Source organism: Xenopus laevis, chromosome 8L (assembly GCF_017654675.1).
Source record: "Xenopus laevis strain J_2021 chromosome 8L, Xenopus_laevis_v10.1, whole genome shotgun sequence".
In the NCBI taxonomy this organism is placed as follows: Eukaryota; Metazoa; Chordata; class Amphibia; order Anura; family Pipidae; genus Xenopus; species Xenopus laevis.
The window spans coordinates 37,670,129-37,689,992 of NC_054385.1; the positions used below are offsets into that span (position 1 = coordinate 37,670,129).

The 19,864-nt window shown below is 38.0% G+C and overlaps 1 protein-coding gene across 6 annotated transcripts in view; it reads left to right on the top strand.

Annotated features, from left to right (window-relative positions):
- Positions 1-19,864, top strand: part of LOC108698371 (rho guanine nucleotide exchange factor 9) — a 237,404-nt gene that overhangs the window by 206,333 nt on the left and 11,207 nt on the right. For all 6 annotated transcript variants that reach the window (XM_018229799.2, XM_041572711.1, XM_041572712.1 and 3 more), the window contains 4 exons: positions 472-704; positions 3,372-3,501; positions 11,756-11,887; positions 18,313-18,556. In XM_018229799.2, the coding sequence (XP_018085288.1) occupies positions 472-704; positions 3,372-3,501; positions 11,756-11,887; positions 18,313-18,556 (739 nt within the window). The remainder of the gene's footprint in view (positions 1-471; positions 705-3,371; positions 3,502-11,755; positions 11,888-18,312; positions 18,557-19,864) is intronic.

Consider the following 19,864-nt stretch of genomic DNA (forward strand, 5'->3'; position numbering starts at 1 on the left):
AATACGTTTATGCTAATGTTAGCGAATCATTTCCATTTCTATGTGACACTAGTTCTGTTTTATAAAGTTATAAAGAGCTGGTTTGATTGTTCTAAAGGACTGATCATGAAGCTTTCCAGGTCCATTAACAGCAGTTATCTTCCTCTAGTTACAGCATTATCATTTATTTATATAGTGTTTTACAATAATTGTATAAATTTGAGCAAATTAACAAACATAGGTTACAGAATGATAGTTGGGTTAGAGGGCCCAGCTCTCAAGAGCACACAAGACATGCAAAATGAGTAAAATGAGAAAAGAACAATAAAGAATTCAATGATAGAAAAACTTTCTGTAAAATAATACAGAGCTATAGGTGTTCCTATAATGTCTGAACTGTTCCACTGTATTCATTTGTACATTCTCTTCTTTCTATGTTTCTGTTCCTGGCTTTCTTTTTGCTCGATTTCCCACGGCCTTCTACTCATACAGCAAGATGGGTTTTGGATTTACTCCGAGTACTGTAACAATCATTTGGATGCCTGCATGGAGCTCTCCAAACTCATGAAGGATGGGAGATACCAGCATTTCTTCGAGGCATGCAGGTTGCTTCAGCAGATGATAGACATTGCTATTGATGGGTTTCTCCTAACCCCTGTACAAAAGATCTGCAAGTACCCACTACAGTTGGCCGAACTATTAAAGTACACAGCACAGGATCACAGGTACCAGTGCAGCTTGGCATGCCTTCCTTATCCATTATATCACTGTACATTATAAGAGTTTAGGCCTTAGCCTGATGCCACACGAAGTCCCACCAGCTGACAACAACCTACCTCTGTAGCCTTTCATTCACTTCATTGGGAAACACCTGATAATAATAGTTTCACAGTCAAAAAATATAACCTAAAGTACAACAGCAAGCTTAACACCTGCCATAACCTAGAACAGCACCTTCTATGTATGGCGCTTACTGTATGCCTGTGAATGCCTGCAGCTAAAGATTTATTATAAGCAAAAATGTGGCTCCTGCTGCCTTATCAGCACTACTTTAACCCAATTGAACCATCCATCTGTCCTTTTTGGGCCGTGATGTTGACTTTCTCTCAGTCATTCATTAAAATTCTGCCGTGGCCCTAGTTAATCATACGCCAATGGCAGGTGCCATGATGTATCCCTCTAATTAAAATGAGCTTTGAAGTCCAGTGCGAGGAAATGAATACATAAGGTAGGAATCAATAACTTAGCTGCTGTATTTTTCCTTGAGAAGATGGATTGCCCGTCCTCGCAACCCCCAAAGCAGCTGCCTTTTGTCTCTTTATTATGAACAAAAAGCAATGGAAATAGAAAATTAAAACATGGCATATATGCCACACATTTCTTTCCTTTATTGCCCAATGATTGGCAGCCATTATGATTGTTCACTGCTTACATGCTGTCCTTGTACATATCTATTAATGGCAAATTGTTTTAGATGAGTAGAATTCTGAGCATTAAAAAAAAATGTATATTCATATACACATATGGAGTGTGAAGAAATACTACATGCAAGTACCGCCAAAGATCACTGAACTGGGTTTAACATTTTTGCTTTTTATTTTAACTCCCTTCCCCCAATGGTACTCATTCTGCCTCCTTTTAATTACAATGGCATGATGGAGGTAATGCCGTCTAAGACACGTGCCCCCTGCTTTTTGTAGATACTTAAAGGGCAAGTCAACTTTAAATTAATAATGTTCCTAATAAAAGAAAAAATAATTCTAAGCAACTTTCCAATATACCTAACATTGATGCTCGGTAGGTTTAAGGTGGCGAAGTAGGGGGTCAAAGTTTTTTTAAAGAGACAGTACTTCGACTATCGAATGGTAGACTAGTCTAACGATTTTTAGTTTGAATCATTCGATTCGAAGTCGTAATCGAAGGTCGAAGTAGCCAATTCGATGGTCAAAGTAGCCAAAAAAACATTTGAAATCAAAGTATTTTTTCTTCTATTCCTTCACTCGAGCTAAGTAAATGTGCCCCTTAATCCTTATTTGGAACAAAACCAGCTTATTGGGTTTATTACATTTTTACATGATCTTCTAGTAGACTTAAGGTATGAAGATACAAATTATGGAAGAATCCATTATCCAGAAAACCTCCGGTCCCGAGTATTCAGGATAACATACCCATAACCATACCTGTATTTCTTAAAACAACTGACAAAACGTGTGTTAATCACAAACCCTACTAATTTAATAATAAAAAAAAAAATCCTTGTTAATAGAGTATGCTTTCCCTTAAAGGCTCATTTTTAATTACATCCCTAAAAGCAGTGAAGGTTCCCTTTCTATTTCTAGTTGGTGTGCATTATGTTGTAAAATCCACATTCTCTGAAAGAGCTTCCCCAATACTGGGTGATATTATCATTGCTCTGTTAGCCCCCAGGATATCACTACTGACATTTCAAGCGGGCTTGTGGCGATGGGCTGTGACATAAATCATAATGAACCAATACTTTGTGTGACATACCTGCCTTGTGGACAGAGACCCCTGTCAATATAAAGTACAGTTCTCTATGAACATTTTTGTTTTCAGCTAGGAGCCATCATTTTCTAGACTTCTCAGTCATGTCAGTCCCCGTGAACAACCATGATTATTTATGTCCCTGGCATGGAAAGCATTCTAAACATTAAGTCACTTAAAAACATTCCATTTTGTTTTTTCCTGAATGCAATTCCATTTGTTTCCCTCTCCCTACAGCACTATAATAATGTCCATTAAAGAGTGATAAAACACATGAAAAACATAGTTTATTTATATACCTCCTATGGAATAAGACTACTGCGGCCAGCAGCTCTATGTCATATAAAACAAGGCCCCCTTACCTCTTAAGTTCCAATGGCATGGCCACCCTGTCTTTATATTTCTGGGGCACTGTATGAAAACAGAGTGAAAAGAAAAAATGAAAAGAATAGAGCCAAGTGTAGACAGAGCAGGCAAGATTCTTACTGGAAGTTACACTAAAATCAACTGGACCACTGATCCAGGGCACGTATTGTTATAGTCCATCTCTGTGGTTGCTGGCTTGCTGTAACCCATGATAATATGCTGAAGAAGAACGCTGGGTGCTGCAGTCAGAAACATTTGGGTTGAGCAACCACAGCATTATGAAAGGTATATGTTCCCTTTACTTCAGAAGCACCAGAGATGTGTCAAGAAATGAGTTAAAGGAAGCAGATAGAGTCATTTGTGAATATTGGAAAAGCTACAGTCAGTAGGGAAATTGATCCTAACTCTTGTTTGTTTCTGTTCATGGATGTAACGCTCCCGTGACATTAAGCAGTAAGTGAGCTGCTCAGGTGCTTTGCCGTTCCCATTCAGGCCTCAATGGATGTCTCTTCTTTCTGCAGTGATTACAGGTACGTGGCAGCCGCTCTCGCTGTCATGAGAAACGTCACACAACAGATCAACGAGCGAAAGAGGAGGCTAGAAAATATCGACAAGATCGCTCAGTGGCAGGCGTCAGTCATAGACTGGGAGGTAAGAAGGTTCTTGAAGGCTGCTGGCATCAGATCTGCACTGCTTGCAGCTAAATTGCTCTTGTGTGTAGTGGTTGTCACCACTGCTAAAAGGTACATATAACAGGCAGTATGACAAAATGTTGGACCAAAAAAGGAGGACATTAACCTAAATAGGCTGATGTTTAAATTAGTCCCAGTTAAAGGAATGAAATGACCAGTCAAACACTATAATTACATAGTTGATTTCTCATTGTTGACTGGAGGAGCACTGTCTTTACTAGCAGTGCATCCCCTTCCCTTGCCCCAATTCAAGCACAGGGTTCAAGGTAGGGGTAGCATAAGGCCAGCCACCTCAGGGCTAGCTCTATACTCCGCTCTCTTACAGAGATACCCTATCTGACAAAGAGAATTGCCTATACCCTTGTCACACTTAATTGATTTGAGCCCTGTGTTGATATCTATTCTATAATTCGGTCTTCTCTATTTAACCCTGTCTTTTAGAGGGTGCCCTGGGTGTAACACAGTGTTGTACTGCACAAATCAGCAGCTATAGGCATAGGGAGAAATAAAGAGGTTGCAACAATAGCAGCTGCAGAATAACATTTGGCCAGGTCTCTTGCTAAACTCCCAACACCCCTCTGACAGGTGAACCACAATATGATATGTCCCAAGGAGCTGTAGCTCTGAGATAACACCAGATAATATGGTGGCTGTCCAAAAGCTGACAGAGAATGCTGGGAGTTGAAGAGCAACAACTGTTTGCCCTGCCACTAGTACAACATGACATATGAGCCAAGTCTGCTTTGTTGTCACACACTGATACTGAAAATGTATTTCAATTATACACATAAAAAAAAATATTCTGCTTCCAGTCTGGCTTTGGTTATTTTTATAGTGAGTTATAGGCAACGTGAAAACTCTATAATAGATCCCTCCAACACTCTGCTTTTAAACTTGATGGATGGCAATGTATCAGTTTCAGATGATTAATCTTTATTGGGATTGGAGATAGAGGTGACCCCCAGCACACGACTGACACCTGCACCTCTCCTGCAACACCTGATCAATATCTTCATCCCTCAATTAAAGGCCTGACATCTTATTTTCTTGGGTCACCTTGCTTGTCTTCCTTGTCTTACAGCAGGCATCCCTGCTAGTGCCCAATTATATCTCATAGCCCCTTGTTCAAGCTACGGAAGAACTATAATCCCCAGTATCCTTAACCTCCTAAGCACAAGTGTAGGATCTGTGCCATAGAGAGTGGTATTAAAACCACCCTTGCCTTTATTTTTCACAAGGGAGAGCTGCAGTTCTTAATGTTGTTTCAGTTAAAATGTACTTCTCTAACTTCCCTTGTTGCTTGATTTTTATGGTTTCATCTCCTAAGTTTAACTGTACACAGTTAACCCATGTTGGAGCTTTAATAAAGCAGATGTTCCCAGCCATTACCAGTTAGTCCAGCATAGTCCAAACCAACACGTTGCTTGCTTTAACATTCATGCCATAAATTATGCCTTGCTTCCAATCTGCCCGGACACACCTCATTTCACTCCTACAGTCCCTGATACCTGATCTGCCCAAAGTTCTGCCAATATCGTGTGAAGCTCTTCTTTTGTTCAGATCTGAAAACTGTAGGGATGCACCAAACCTGAGCCTTTTTTCAGCAGGATTCCAAATCCAAGAGCCTGGCTTAACCAAATCTGAACCCTTAAAACCATGTGACTTTAGGCCACATGATTAAGGGGATCACATGTTTTTTCTGCACCCTGATGTGTGCACATTTTGCTTCCCCTTTCTGTACCTTAATATGCAGTCTGAATTTGGTTCAGGAGTTAGCCAAATCCTTACTGGAAGATTCTGGGTTCATGCAGAGAATGAGAGTTTGCATTTATTCTTTAACGCTTAGATTGTAAACTGTACAATGCAGGAATCGCATATGTATTTACACATAGCACTTAATCTTTAATGTAGCTGTACTTTGTATCCATTTGTTTTTATTATGACCCATTTGTTCTATTTATATATAGCGGTGCTGTATAGTGCATGTATATATATATATATATATATATATATATATATATATATATATATCTATATATATATATATATACAGGGCACAGACACAATAAAGAAATTGGCTTTTACTATAGGGAGTGCTGGTCTCTGAATAATTGGTATATATATCTATATATATATCTATATATATATATATATATATATATATATATATATATAGATATATATATAGATATATACACACATTCATACATACATACAATTCTTGAGGCTTATTTATTAGCACTAGCTCAATAACCCACAGCAACCAATCAGTGACTTTATTTCATTATTCTGCCTACAGGAGACAGATCACATTGCTGACTGTTGCTCAGGGCTACTAAAGTGAGGCAGATATGAGCGCCATGTTTCTGACTTGGATCTGTAGAAAATTTTTATTAGGGCAGCTTTATATTTTATTCATCAGAAAACTGCATTGGTCATATATTTTTGTGTAAGGGCTCTCAAATAAATTCCTTGGTAAATGATATGAATCATTGGCTTATATGGTTCAAGATTTCACTTCTACGATTTCATTTTGTATTCATGATGATCCAGAGGAAGGAAAAATAATCAGCTATCTCCTGTTTACATCAAACATGGAAACAATCCTTCCTGACCCCAGAATAGAAACGGACTATTTGCATCAGCATTATAATGTATTTATTAAAATCAGTAATATTGTATTTTTAACTTGCCTTTAACTGTATGCTTGTTGAGTCTTTTTAACAAAATGAACTTTGCTTTCACAAATACTAACACTTTTGAAAATATTGTGTCGCGCCGTTTATATAATCTTGCCTTTTAGTAGTAGAGTAGCAGGGAGCAGAAGTGTCAGGCAGATGGTCATTTGCAATGTGGACAAGCAGAAAGCAGCTCAGATGTAACCACTCTTAAAGGGGACATTACTCTCTAACGGAAGAAAAAAAAAACAATATTAAGGGGGGTTATTTACTAAAACTCAAATAAACCAAGCTCAACCAAACTCCCATCCACGATTTCATATTATTTATCAATAAAATAACTCGAAAAAATAAGGTCGGGAAAAGACTTGATAAAATCGAGTGAAAATGTAAATTGTAAAAATCTTTCATATTTAACACCCTAATCGCTTGATTTTTTTGGGTTATCGCCGAAAAAACCCTGAATTGTTGATTATTGGACGAAACCCAGAGCAGATCACAATATCTTCAAACTGTAAAATGGACATCTGCCATTGACTTCTACAGGACCTCAGCAGGTTTGAGATGGTCGATTTTCGGATTCTAACTTTTATCAGCTTCGGGGTATAATAAATCTAGAAAAATTTGAGTTTTTTTCCCGTCTAAAAATTTGAGTTTTTGCTCAAAAAAACCTCAACCAGAGAAAATCGAGGTTTAGTAAATAACCCCCTTTATGTTTTTCTGTCAATTTCACTGTTGTCTATGAAGATTTTCATTTATCCAGGTCATGATCTACAGTATCTATTAGAATCAAGTCAAAGGCAACTGGACATTGAGTTTTTATTGAAAATGTTTTACCGCTCATCTGAGTGGCTTCTTCAGTTCAACTGGTAGATTAACACCGGCCTCAATGAAAATCCTGGTACCAACATCTTGCTGAAGTTCAATGGAGCCATTGTAATTGGATATCTGTGACTTTACTACCCTCAAGGGTTTAAATCATGGGGGAATTCCCTACCACTTTAGTTGAACTGAAGAAGCTACTCAGAGTGGTGAAAAGTTTTCAAGAAAAACTCAATGTCCAGTTGCCTTTGACTTACTGCTAAATGCTGATTCCACGGTTGGTTCTGAATCTTCTAAAATTTGTTTCAGAAGCCTGCTGTTTTTAGTAGTAGTAGTTATATTTACAAAGTGAAAACCTGTGTTGATAATTTGCTTAAAATTACATTTTCTTTCATTAGGCAAAGGGGGAGGGGGTGTAGTTGAAGGTCCAGTGCTTAGGGTACCAGAACAAAATACTTCCTTGTGCCTGATATGTTTTTCAAGCCGCTCCCTTGGTGTTATTGTAATGGACCCAAGCAGCCAGATAAATCATCTTATGTGCCAAACTGAAATGCCACTAAGCAAAATAAATAAATGGTTTGATGAAAAACCATACAAGAAAGGAGACAAAATATCTTTAAATTTCACGGTTTATAGTTAAACTGCCCCTAGTGTCCAGAATGCAATCATTATACCGTTGGGTATCTGCAACATGATGTATTCTTGACTGCATTTTACTAAATGACTAAGCCAGTCCACTATAAATGAGGAGTCACGGCTGCTTGGTTCTGCAAGCCACAAATAATCCTGTGTAGAACAAATGGTGAGCAATGCAGCCCAATGAATAGAAGTGAAGCCCCATTTGTTTAGCATTCTACTAAAGCAAGTACAACAAGAGTAGGTTATTGGTTGCTACTTCAGTGTCACATGCATGAAACATATGTAGGAATATGACCAAATGTAGACCTGGTCAAGTAGCAACACTACACATTCTTAAGTAGGCCATGCATGGGCAAATCCTTTGACCAATGGACCCACAAACCAAACATACAGGGATAAGCAGGACAAAAATTAGCTGCTCCCAGCTCACCATAAATAACCTCAGATGTACTTCTCAAAGTTTTGACAGCAGCGCTTACTCGAAGTAAAGTAAAGTAAAATACTAGTCTTTAATAGCTCAAGTTTAAAAACAGGCAAGAGGATGAAGACCTGACTCATTTCTTACACCCTTACCCCCTTTCTTACACCCTTAATAAAAAGCCTAAAGAGTCCAAAATGCATTAGCTCTTGATCCTCTTGCCTGCTCTTAAATTGGAACCAATAAAGACTATTATTTTAATACAAGGTGGGTCAGGCATTGTATGGCTACTTTTCTTTCACTGGGGCTGACAACCAGAACATTTGTGTTTCCTCTTCATTTCCTTAACTGCTCATGCACTGCCTTTACATAGTGCTTTGGCAATTTCATTTCTCAAACATGTCCTGTTGATGACCAACTGTTATCCATGGTCATAGATATTATTAGAGATCATCTGTCCAGCATACAACTACTGGAAATCTTGCCAAGTGCTATGCATATGGCCAGCTTGACTTGGTGGGACATGCCTAATTACTGATCGGTGGCATTTCTGCATAAACTCAAGTGTTTTTTTTTTTATTTTCTCACTTGCAGTACGAATGAAGCCATAGTTATCAGGTCATCCTGGGCCATCTTGTACCAATTAGACCTAGAAAACTATCTTCAGAGAAAAGTGAGGTGTAGCAAGAGACACCATTCCCCATCCATCTGTAGATCCCCCATGCTGTTGGAGAATGCAGGCTGTCACTGTTAAGTGTTTTCCTACAGCCTTCCAGTTGTCAGCATGGATCAATGAACAGAGAAGGCTTGCACTGCGCCTGATTAAAGCCAGGGATTCCTGTAGTAAAGGGGTTAAACAGGTTTTGTGCATAATAGCAGAACAGCCTATATAGCTTTCAGCTTGGATGCTTTTATGTGTGTTCAGATTCTCCAGGAAAACATTGAAACTCAACATTTAAAAGCCCTTTTTTCATGCCTTCACACATCAAACGCTGGCCTGAAAACCGTGCATCGTGCCGTTAAGATGCTGTTCTGGAGACAGGGCCAGCTTGATCAGCAACTCTCTTGAGAAGAATAAAGTCAGAGACTACAAGAGGCTTTTCAAACAACAGAAGGCATCAAAAAAGGGGAAACTGCAAAAAAAAAAAATGTGTTTTTCTTTTTGTCTTGTCTGATCTCTCCTCCTCGCTCGCATTGCTAATCAGTCTGGGAGTCTCTAATTAGAAGCTAGCAATGCCACTCACTAAATCAGGAATTACTGTACCCACTCCACAAGTAAATAACTCCCTTTCATGCTATGTGGCTGAACAATGTTATTAGTAATGCAAGGCGTCTAATGGTTTAGCTATTTGTATTTAGCAAACTATCACTTGCAAGGCATTCATTCATTCCACCTCTTGGGTAGAAATCCAGCAAGAGAGAGAAGAGAGGATCAAAATAGGGCACAATCTCAGTCTCTGAAGCAAAAAATGGCAGCGCGCACAATAGCCCCATCATGTGCTGCAGGGAAGCCTGAGTATCTAGTGAGGCAGGTAAAATATAGAGCCTAATAATAAATATAAGGCAGAGTGCTGACATGTTGAAGGTGAAAACAAAAATGGCATTGGTGCAGATAATCCTCTACGTAAAATACCTAAGAGCGGCAATTGGTAAACAGGCACTTTCAATTCATATTAAGCCAATCCTTGGTGTTTAAAGGTGAATTAAAGGAAGTAAAGTCTAAAATAGAATAAGGCTAGAAATACTGCATTTTGTATACTAAACATAAACATATGATTTATGCTTTCAAGGGGGTCACCAACTTGTAACTTTGTTAAACATCTTTGCAAGACCAAGACTGTGCACATGCTCAGTGTCATCTGGGCTGCTTAGGGATCGTCATAAACGATCAAAACAGCACGAGTCTAATAATATCTGCCAGAAGCCAATATAGCAAGACTGATTAATAATCAGACTAGACAGACTGCACTGGGTCCTGTGTTGTAATCTAATGTGGATTTTAAAGTTTTTGTATTGTTTAATACAAACTTTCTCCAACTCTGCAGAACCAGTGGCTGCAGCAAAATAATCCTCCAAATAGAATCCCAGTTTATCTGTTTAAATCTGGCTCCATGATCTTTGTCCCTGCAGCTGGAGCTGGAAACAGTAAAAGGGATATAAAGGCAAAAATAGTATCCAATACAAATCTCTACACAGCTGTTCTACAGGGAAAAAAACAAAGCTGCTTGAGTTCTGAATGGCTGGGAAGTAAGGCGGGGGCTCCCCCTGCTGTTGATAAGTATGATTGTTTCCCTGCAGAGCAGTTAGGGACTGTCTGACAATTCCTATCCACAGCAGTAAATGAAGGGAGAATTTCACTGCATACAGTCAGGTTTCTTATAAAAACGGTACACATTTTTAAATTAAAGTATATCGGAGATAGGTTTCTTTTTCATTTAAGAAAGTAAACATGGGGGTTTTTTTTGCCTTTACATGCTCTTTAAAGCCTTTTTTTTTGTATATTTTGTACATTATGTTTTGAGCTTCTGCACCAGCCAAGGCAACCACATCCCTTTAGCAGTAAAGATCTGTTCCTCCAAAGATGCCCCAGTAGCTCCCCTTCTTCTTTTCTGCTGATTCACTGCACATGCTCTGTCAGTTATTGAGCTTAGGGACCGACACAAGATACTGAAATTATATAATATAAATGTCATAATTTAGGACTGATTAGTAAATAATAATTGGTACATGGCAGCTCAGAAAGTAGCCCAATCAGCTTATATGATGCACTCTTCACTTTCTGCTTGATTATTTGCAACAACCCTAAAGCTTTGCTTCTCCACAACTGCTCAAACACATGTGTGTGTTACAAACACTCCTAACAAAATCCAAGATGGGGAACTCTAGTGACAACTTTGAAGGCCTGGATCATTACTACTATAGAGATGCTGAACCTTCAATAAGTTCCATATATAAAATATGGCATTGCTAGCCATATTAACATTTAAGATGAACTGTAGTCTAATCCTTAATGCCACTGACTTTAAACCTCTGGACAAATGAAGATGACACATGTTCCCAGGTGAATGCCATTTTTTCTTTTATTTCAATATGTAAATTCAGGTTTGGATTTGGTTTGGTATTTGGCCAAATACATTTGGAGGAATCTATAAAATGAAGGACTTGGTACATCCCTGATGAAAGCAGTTTGATATTAAAAGCAAAATGTTGGCTATTGTTTGGGATAATATTAATTCCATGTGCTATATTTAGGGAGCTAAGGGCACCATGGTGAATAATGCAGGTGCCCTTGTCTGTGGGGAGGAATTTACCTGCTTGTTCATGGCTAGGGGTAGGCCATTCAAAACTGTCTTAGACAAGGGAAAGCTTATAGTCGTTTTGGGTTCCCAGACGACAAGGAAGAATTCTCTCCCACTCTCCCTCTGCAAGTTTCTTTAAAAAAAATAAATAAAAAATAGGTTTGTATAAAGAGGCAGATAGAAGCATAAGTTGACTGATTTTCACCCTCAAATGGACACTTTGTTTTTGTGTCTTTGTTATAAGTATGCCAGACTAGGGGACTATTCTTCCCTATTTCAATAGGAACCAAGCACCATGTGATAGTTAAAGAAATGTGATAGAAACCCTCCAACATGTTCTCTCTTTCCTTTTAACAGGGAGATGATATCTTGGACCGAAGCTCAGAACTTATCTACACCGGTGAGATGCAGTGGATTTACCAACCATACGGACGCAACCAGCAAAGAGTCTTCTTCCTCTTTGATCACCAGTTGGTTCTTTGTAAAAAGGTAAAAATAAGCTTTTATGTCATCTTTGTTATGTACATACAAATATATATATGTGTGTGTGTGTAGCCCATCGGGGTTGTGTTCCTCCAAGAAAACTCCAGAATTACTGCAAAATAAAACCTATATTGGATTGTGATGTCTACATATGCAGCCTATACAAATATGCTCAAGGTCAATATTACATTCTCAGCAATATTCTTGCAAGAAGATTCAGGAATGACCCAAGGTCCTTCAAAGAGATTATAGGAAAATGGAATTGACTTACTGCAATGGTTCTAATAAATCTTTTAAAAAGAGATAAGAATATTGATGCAGTGTTTAATGTCACCATTACCACCTTGTTAGGACAGATTGTGGTTTCCTTTTAAAAATGTATTTGGGGCTCAAAAGGTAAAATAAGAGAAATAAAACCTGTATCATCCCCCACCCCAATTTTGGAAATGTTATTTTCTTCCCCTGAGTGTAGTAATGTTGAGAATATTTGATATATGTCAGAGTAATTAAATTGCATGTTAATTGTCCCTTTTTAGTCCTGAAAATCCATAAACCATAATTGCCTGCATATTGTAAGAAGCTGGACAAAGGATGTAAGCCCATCAAGTTTAATCTATGCAAATCCCTTCCCAGTTGATCCAATAAGCACCAACAGTAATAAAACCGAAACTGCTCAGTGAGTCGATAAAAAGAATTCTCAAATATTGGCTGAATCTTTTTCTAAAATAGAAAGTAGCCCTGTTGGAACTGAAATCTACTTTTTGATTTTACTCCCTGGGACAAAGTATAATATGTGGAGTTCATGATACAGCGCTCGAACAAACCTCTAATAATACCATAATATTGCAGTAGAGTCACGTTTTCCTTGTGCAGACTATAGCGTTTTCCCATTTCCCTTTGTTAATTTTGTTGACTTTCTCTCTGTACCTTTGTTTGAATTGTAAATTATGCATTGGAACTTATTACTGCACAATAACAGAAGAATTATCACAGCAGAGGCAGTATTATTGGCTGGATTTTTTTACTTGCTCTGACCTCTTCAATTATTTGTAGGTGGAATTAGAAGCTTGTTGCGCATGCAGTCATGTGACTGCATTTTCTTTTTATTCTTTATGATGTTGCCTTAACTCCTTGACCTCAGTTTGTACCGATAAGTCCCGAAACAACAAATATTGTTATCTGTATACCATCTGATACAGATGGTATCACAGAGCTTACAATCTAAAATGAGGACAGGATTCTTCTTTTTTTATACTGTAGGTGTTTTTAATGTAACACTGCTGCTTTTGCACATAGCTCCTTTGTTTAGATGTCAAGAATATCTCCCACTATGTCACCATAGTTTTATATTTCATCCGGACATATCTTATCGCTGTAGGTAACCCCTAATTTCGGAGTTTTTTGTGTGTGCCCAGTTGCTTTGCAGCTCCCTGCATGAAATGTACCTTTGTATCAGCATTTTCATCTATTACAACAAATCTTCTGTACAAGAATAAATGATCCCATGGGCTAATTTCATTTTTTTTAAAGTTTTTTGTTGCCCACCATGAGATTATTTTTTGTAAATTTCTCTTAAAAGACTAGCGAATTTTTAGTTTGTTCTTTTTTGCTCTAACTGGCCCTCAGCAAGCTTGAAGTCTAAATCAACTGCATGTGAGTGGTCATACTAGAAATTCTGTTCAGGCAAACTGGATATAGATTGAGCTTTGTCAGGCCTTTTTTAACTGTGTGTGGCCAGCAGTAGGTTTATCAAACAATGTAGTTCTCTGAGTTATTATTTCATATACAGAATAAGTTGTTCACACATGTTAACTGTTCTATATCTCATGGGAAAGGCCCAGCCAATGGACCTCAAAGTGGGCAGGTTTGGCAAAATGGGGGGGGGCTTTAAGTGGTTTAACTAAGCATGGATTTGACGTGACCTAAAGTTGAATTTTTTCACGTTGTTTTACAATTGTAGCAACAATGTTCCCATGAGGCTTCTTTAATTCTCTGTAAGTCCCATAACATCTGCAATTTAAACAAATGTGGCTCTGACATTGAGACTAAAGATGTTGGCTAAAAAAATGTCATAGAAATGTAACGTTCCAACCTTTTTTACCCATGAGCAACATTCAGATGTAAAAAGAGTTGGGGAGCAACTGAAGCATGACAAATTTTCCTGGGTGGTGAAAAATAAGTGCTGTGATTGGCCATTTAGTAGCCTCTATATGGACTGGCAGCCTACAGGAGGCTCTGATTGGCCGTACACCTGTTTTTTATGTAACCAAAACTTGCCTCCAAGCCAAGAATTCAAAAATTAGCACCTGTTTTAAGCCACTGGGACCAAATTCCAAGAGGTTGCAGAGCATTAGGTTGCTCACGAGCCACTGGATTAGAGTAACAACTCATTGCCTGCCACTAACTAATTCTGTATAAAAGGAAAAAGAAACAGTTGTTGTATTGCCCAGCTAGTGCCACGCAGAAACCAGCAGTCTTATTCTTGCTTTGTACAGTTATCAGTGTGCTTTCCTTGTCAAGTCTATCCTTTTAATAACGAGTAGGCACAAAGAAGATATTTAAATTTCCCCTTTGTATTATTCCTACTCCAAATGCCTCAGATCAGTGCTTGTCTGATTTTTTTATTTTTTTTGGTTTAAGCCTCCTGAAGGGCAAATCTTTTTTTCATAGCCCCCCCCAAACACAGTTGTAAGAAAACAGTATAACAGTCTTTCAGCTACAGTTCCTGAAATATCTTGGGCAACAATAACCCCAAATAATATCCTAACTAACCTACTAGCTGGCCTTCAAGCTCAGGTGTATCTAGGAATGAGAATTCAAAGATCTTACCCTAATTAGCCTTCAGCCCCACAGTGGGAACCACTGTCCTAGACCATTCCATACATTTCTCAGAAATTTGGTTGGCAGCCGCCCAGACAGGTAGTGTACCTATTTTAAGGGTTTCATGAAATCAGTAGTTATCCTGGATGTCTCATTGTTATTAAAGGTATCTATACCTTTAAAACCATGGAAATATACATTAATATTTTAAAGATCCTTAGAAAATAATAAGTGCTCAACGCTAGGGGTAACCAAGATGACTAAGAAATACAAATATTCCCTTATGCAAAGTGACCTTTTTTTGTGTTTAGACAAAGTTTCAGCACATGTTATGGATTTGCTATATGCTGAAACTGTGCTGAAGGGCATGAATGTGAAAGCATTGCACTATGTACTCTTTATCCATCTCTTTTCAAGCACTTTTTAATAATTGATGTATTTGTAATATTTTATTCCAACCCATATAAGCATGTATTGCTGCACGGCTCCTTCTATTTTAAGGTTACACAACCCCTGGCCTCAAGGGCTTCCTATACACAAAGGTAATTAAATAGTGTGCAGTACAAGGGCTTTGCCTGATAGGATTTTTCCCTATGTTCAGGTATAGCTGGTGCCTTTTATTGCACTAAAAGAAGGCTTTGGTTTTGGTTCCCTTCCTTAATTATACAGCTTAGTTTCTGCGGAGAAAACAGTCCTTAATCACAACGCATACTTGACCATATTACTGTGGCCATCTTCATCTCAAATTATAGGGATCTGAGATAAGGGTTACCTTGGCTAACCTAATGGCTTCAGAGATAAGGAGTCTGGTGACCCAGAAAATATTATTTTGTCAAATTGATGAGGTTGTCCCAATGTAAAAAAAATATTTCTGCCATTTTTTTATACCATTTTTGACGAGTAGGGGTTTAGTAAAGGGAAACATTAAGGATTATTTTTATTACCGCTGCACCCCAGTAATAGTAAGATAAGGGAGAATTATTCTTTATGATTTATTCAGGGGCCCTGATAATTTTTTTGAGATTTGTCTGTTTGACCTTTAAATCCCTTCTTTTGCTCAACAATAATAGGAAAGAATATTTAAATATATCCATGGATATATTCCAACTTACACTTTCAAACTACGTCAAACCAATGCTAAAGTTCTGCTTATTTATAGAAGCGTGCCACTAACTCCCGTTTGCGTTTATAGCTCCCATCAAGCGCTGTAATGTTCAGTGAACCCTGCCATTAAATATGCAACAAGCCAGAGATGCAGTTTCCAAGGATTTCATCCTAAGATAGAACCTGGGTTTGCATAGCATTGTGTAACATATCATGGTATGCAGGTGAATTTGGATTCTAATATAAGATCTCTAGATGTATTTTAAAGATGTGCTATAGAAATAAACAGGAGGATCCAATGGCTGCCCAACAAAACCTTTTTTGTAACCTAAGACAGCCTTCATGTCGTTTTCGCTTCCTTCCTTGCAAATAATAATTTCATTATTTCATGTTATATATGATCTGTTCTTAGCAACTTTTCAGTTTATTTTTTTATAGTTTTGAATTATGTATCTGCTTCTTCTACCTCTTTCCAGCTTTTAAATATGGTCTCTGACCATTCCAGCCAAAAAACTGTTGCCCATTAAGGCTACAATTGTATTGTTATTGCTACTTTGTATTACTTCTCTTTCTATTCATGCCCTTTACTATTGACATTCCAGTCTCTAGGTAAACTGGACCCTAGCAACCCGATGAAAAATTCAATTAGCCACTGAAATTCCAAGCAGGAGAGTTTTATATTAGTAGGAGTTATAGAGGCAAGGTGAATAGTAAAATGACCTTACACACAGGTCAAAACCAGGGTTACCTAATATAAAGTACTGTATATGACTTGCTATATATTGTCTTATTACTGTTCATAGGAGCATGTTTTGCATAACCCAGTGCATTTTTCTCTGTTGATAACTATGCACCAGCACTTTGCCACTTAAAGAGCAATTCTAAAATGTTGCCTTAATTTGCACCCCCAATAACGCTTGCTTTCTAATAGTCGTGTACAATAACACATAATATTGCTCCCACTGAAAGCTCTAAGCTTGTATTGAGGCTGTTCCTCTTTTAACCAGAGTGGCATCTCTTCCTATATCTGCGTTCTTCAGCTTCTACATACTGTATGTATATGCGTCTCTTGTCTTGCATGCTGCAGAATGATGGTTTCCTTCGTAAGCTTTTGTTCCCTGCTTGATATTCACGTTGCTCCTACCTTATTTTGCTCTGGGATACCTTGCTATCACACAAACTTTCTGCACCATTGAAGGCACTGCTGGAATCTGCAGAAGCTTCTTCTCCAATTGTTTTTTGCATGATCTTCTTTTCAATGCTCTTCCTTTTCCTGTACAAGCTGATCTTTCTACAGATCATAAGCTAAACCTAACTATTATAAGATATTTGGAGGCAATTTGCAGAAGCTGTCTGGAAGCCTTCTCCAGTGCATACCTAAATAATTGCTATTGGGCACAAAGGCTTGTAATGTGGCGATAGACCTTACAGGAGGGTCTTATTCCTTTAAAGTGCATTTCAAAGCTTACTGGCTTCTCCCATATTCAGATTTCCTACTGCGTGGCATAATGTGCCTTTCTCATGCTTCAGAATGGGGTGCAACTCTGGAAACTTTAATGGGGAACTGTAGTGCTCAAAAGCTCATTGTTTCTGCCTGATATGCTGTAACGGATCTATAACTACGGTGTATAGAATGGGAAATATTTAATTAGCTGGATCTGTATATTTTGGTGAAACTTCAGCATTGTCAATATGTGATGCTATGTACAGAGCTCATAGGTCCAGACATTTAAAAATATTCCCCACTCCATATATAATACATTTAATGATTCTTAAAGGGTGGCAATATAGCCACAGGTCTAGAAACCCATAAACATTTGCTTATAAAAGAAGAATATGTTTGGCTGCTATAGGTTACTAGACCTAGGCAAACATTGTATCTTTTATTTCATTATAAATAATAGTAATATTGTATAAATTAAGTGAAAGAAATTGCTCTAGGAACCCTACAGCGTAATGAGGTATACAGATATACTTACTGGGACCAGCATTCCGAGGGAATGATATTTCAGTGCACATATTACAAGCATAGAGTGTCCATAGAGTACTCTTTGCTTACCACTTTTAGGAAATCTGCCATCACAATATCACCCAGCAGTCCTCTAATCGAAATGGGTGGTGTTTCTTTATACATATGCCTATAATCTGCTCTAACGTATTTATAAAGAGACACCATGTCTACTCGCAAGCCCCATTTTAAAAACTACCTTTCTATGTAATTTCCTTTCCTCGTTCCATTTGTTACCAGTTTAGTTGCAAGTCTTTGAGATTTTTCCAGTGCATTAATATCCTTCCTCTGGACTGGCACCCAAGGCGCCTAAAACTGCAGGTGAGGCTTTATGAGGGATCTGGCTTGTAAATAAATCTTCATAGATTGAATTTTTTTTCCCATTCCCACTCCTAATTTATTAAAGTTTGCTGCTTATTCTCATTAAAGAGTCAGAAGTTTGACAAAATGGTGAATCCTTTTAAAGCTCAAGGTTAATATTTTGTTCGTTTCCTCCCAGGACCTGATTCGGAGAGATATTCTGTACTACAAGGGTCGCATGGATATGGATAAATTTGAGGTTATAGAAGTAGATGACGGCAGGGACGAAGACTTCAATGTGAATGTGAAGAATGCTTTTAAGCTTCATAACAAGGAGACAGATGAGGTGCATCTTTTCTTTGCCAAGAAGCTGGAGGAAAAGCTTAGGTGGCTGCGTGCCTTTCGGGAGGAGAGGAAGATGGTGCAAGAAGATGAGAAAATAGGTAAGAGATCCATGCTAGGCAGAATGCACCTTGCAGTGGGCTTGTAATGTCATGTATTATTTGCACCACATTAGTGAACCAAATTTAGGTGCATTTGCATTATTTAGAATAAGGACTCACATATTAAACTTTAAATAGACAGTTGCATAGTCACAGGCTGGAGAAAAGTCCATCAAGTACAATCCTACTGACCTATCTATATGCTCACATAAACTTTATATACCAATATCTATACTAACTGTAGATTTTAGTATCACAATAGCCTATTATATTATGCTTGTTCAAGAAATCATCCAAGCCCCTCTCAAATGCATTAATAGAATCTGACCTCACAACATCACTCGGCAGGGTGTTCCACCACCTCACCGTGAAGAGCCACCTCAAGACTAAAGGGGTGGCCTCTAGAGCATTGACCTTTTCTATGGGAAAAAAGATCTGCCGCTATCTGCCTATAATGTTCACTAATGTAAAGAGTAATCATGTCCCCTCACATGAGTTTTTTTTCTCCAGAGAGAACAAACCCAAAACCCTCCATCCCTTTTTCCAGTTTAATCTAGACAGCAAAGTGAAAAGCATTTCAACTTTTTAACAGAAGATACAACATTTCTTGAATTAAGAGAGGTTTAAAGAGGGTTTCTTGTGGTTCACATACTTGTTAGGATGTTTAGGTGTCAATAGAAGAAAAACCTTCCAGGAATGATAAGCCGAATACATTGGTTTAGTTATTTAAAAGAAAATGTTCTGGCTATTCAGTATCTGGAACCTCATTTTACATTAGGACCTAAACAAAAGTGGTTTGAACCAATTCAAGGCTGGCCTGATATGATCACACCATAAATTAACCAGCATCCTTAGCTGAGCGTCTTTGCTTTAGTAGCAAGATAATTTAATGTACAGCAAAAGGCTGAGCAAGAGTAAAATAAATACAAAGAAAAATGTCCCCTTCAAATGAAGAGTTTTTGAATTTTTTTTGCTGGAAATGATGGTGCAGAATGCCCGGTAACACAAAATCTATGCTTCTGCAGCAAAAAAGGGTAAATAAAATTCAAACTCTATTTCTCTTACACATGCAGCAATCAGAGATCATTGCACGAAAGGTGGTTTAATGGTTAATATACTATATAGAAGCCATCTTCAATCAGAAAATATGTTCCCTTTAAAGGAGAAGGAAAGGTTAAAACGAAGTAAGCCTTATCAGAAAGGTCCATCTAAATATACCAGTAAACCCCCAAAGTAATGTTGCTCTGAGTCCCCTGTCAAAAGAAACACTGCATTTCTTTCCTTCTATTGTGTACTCATGGGCTTCTG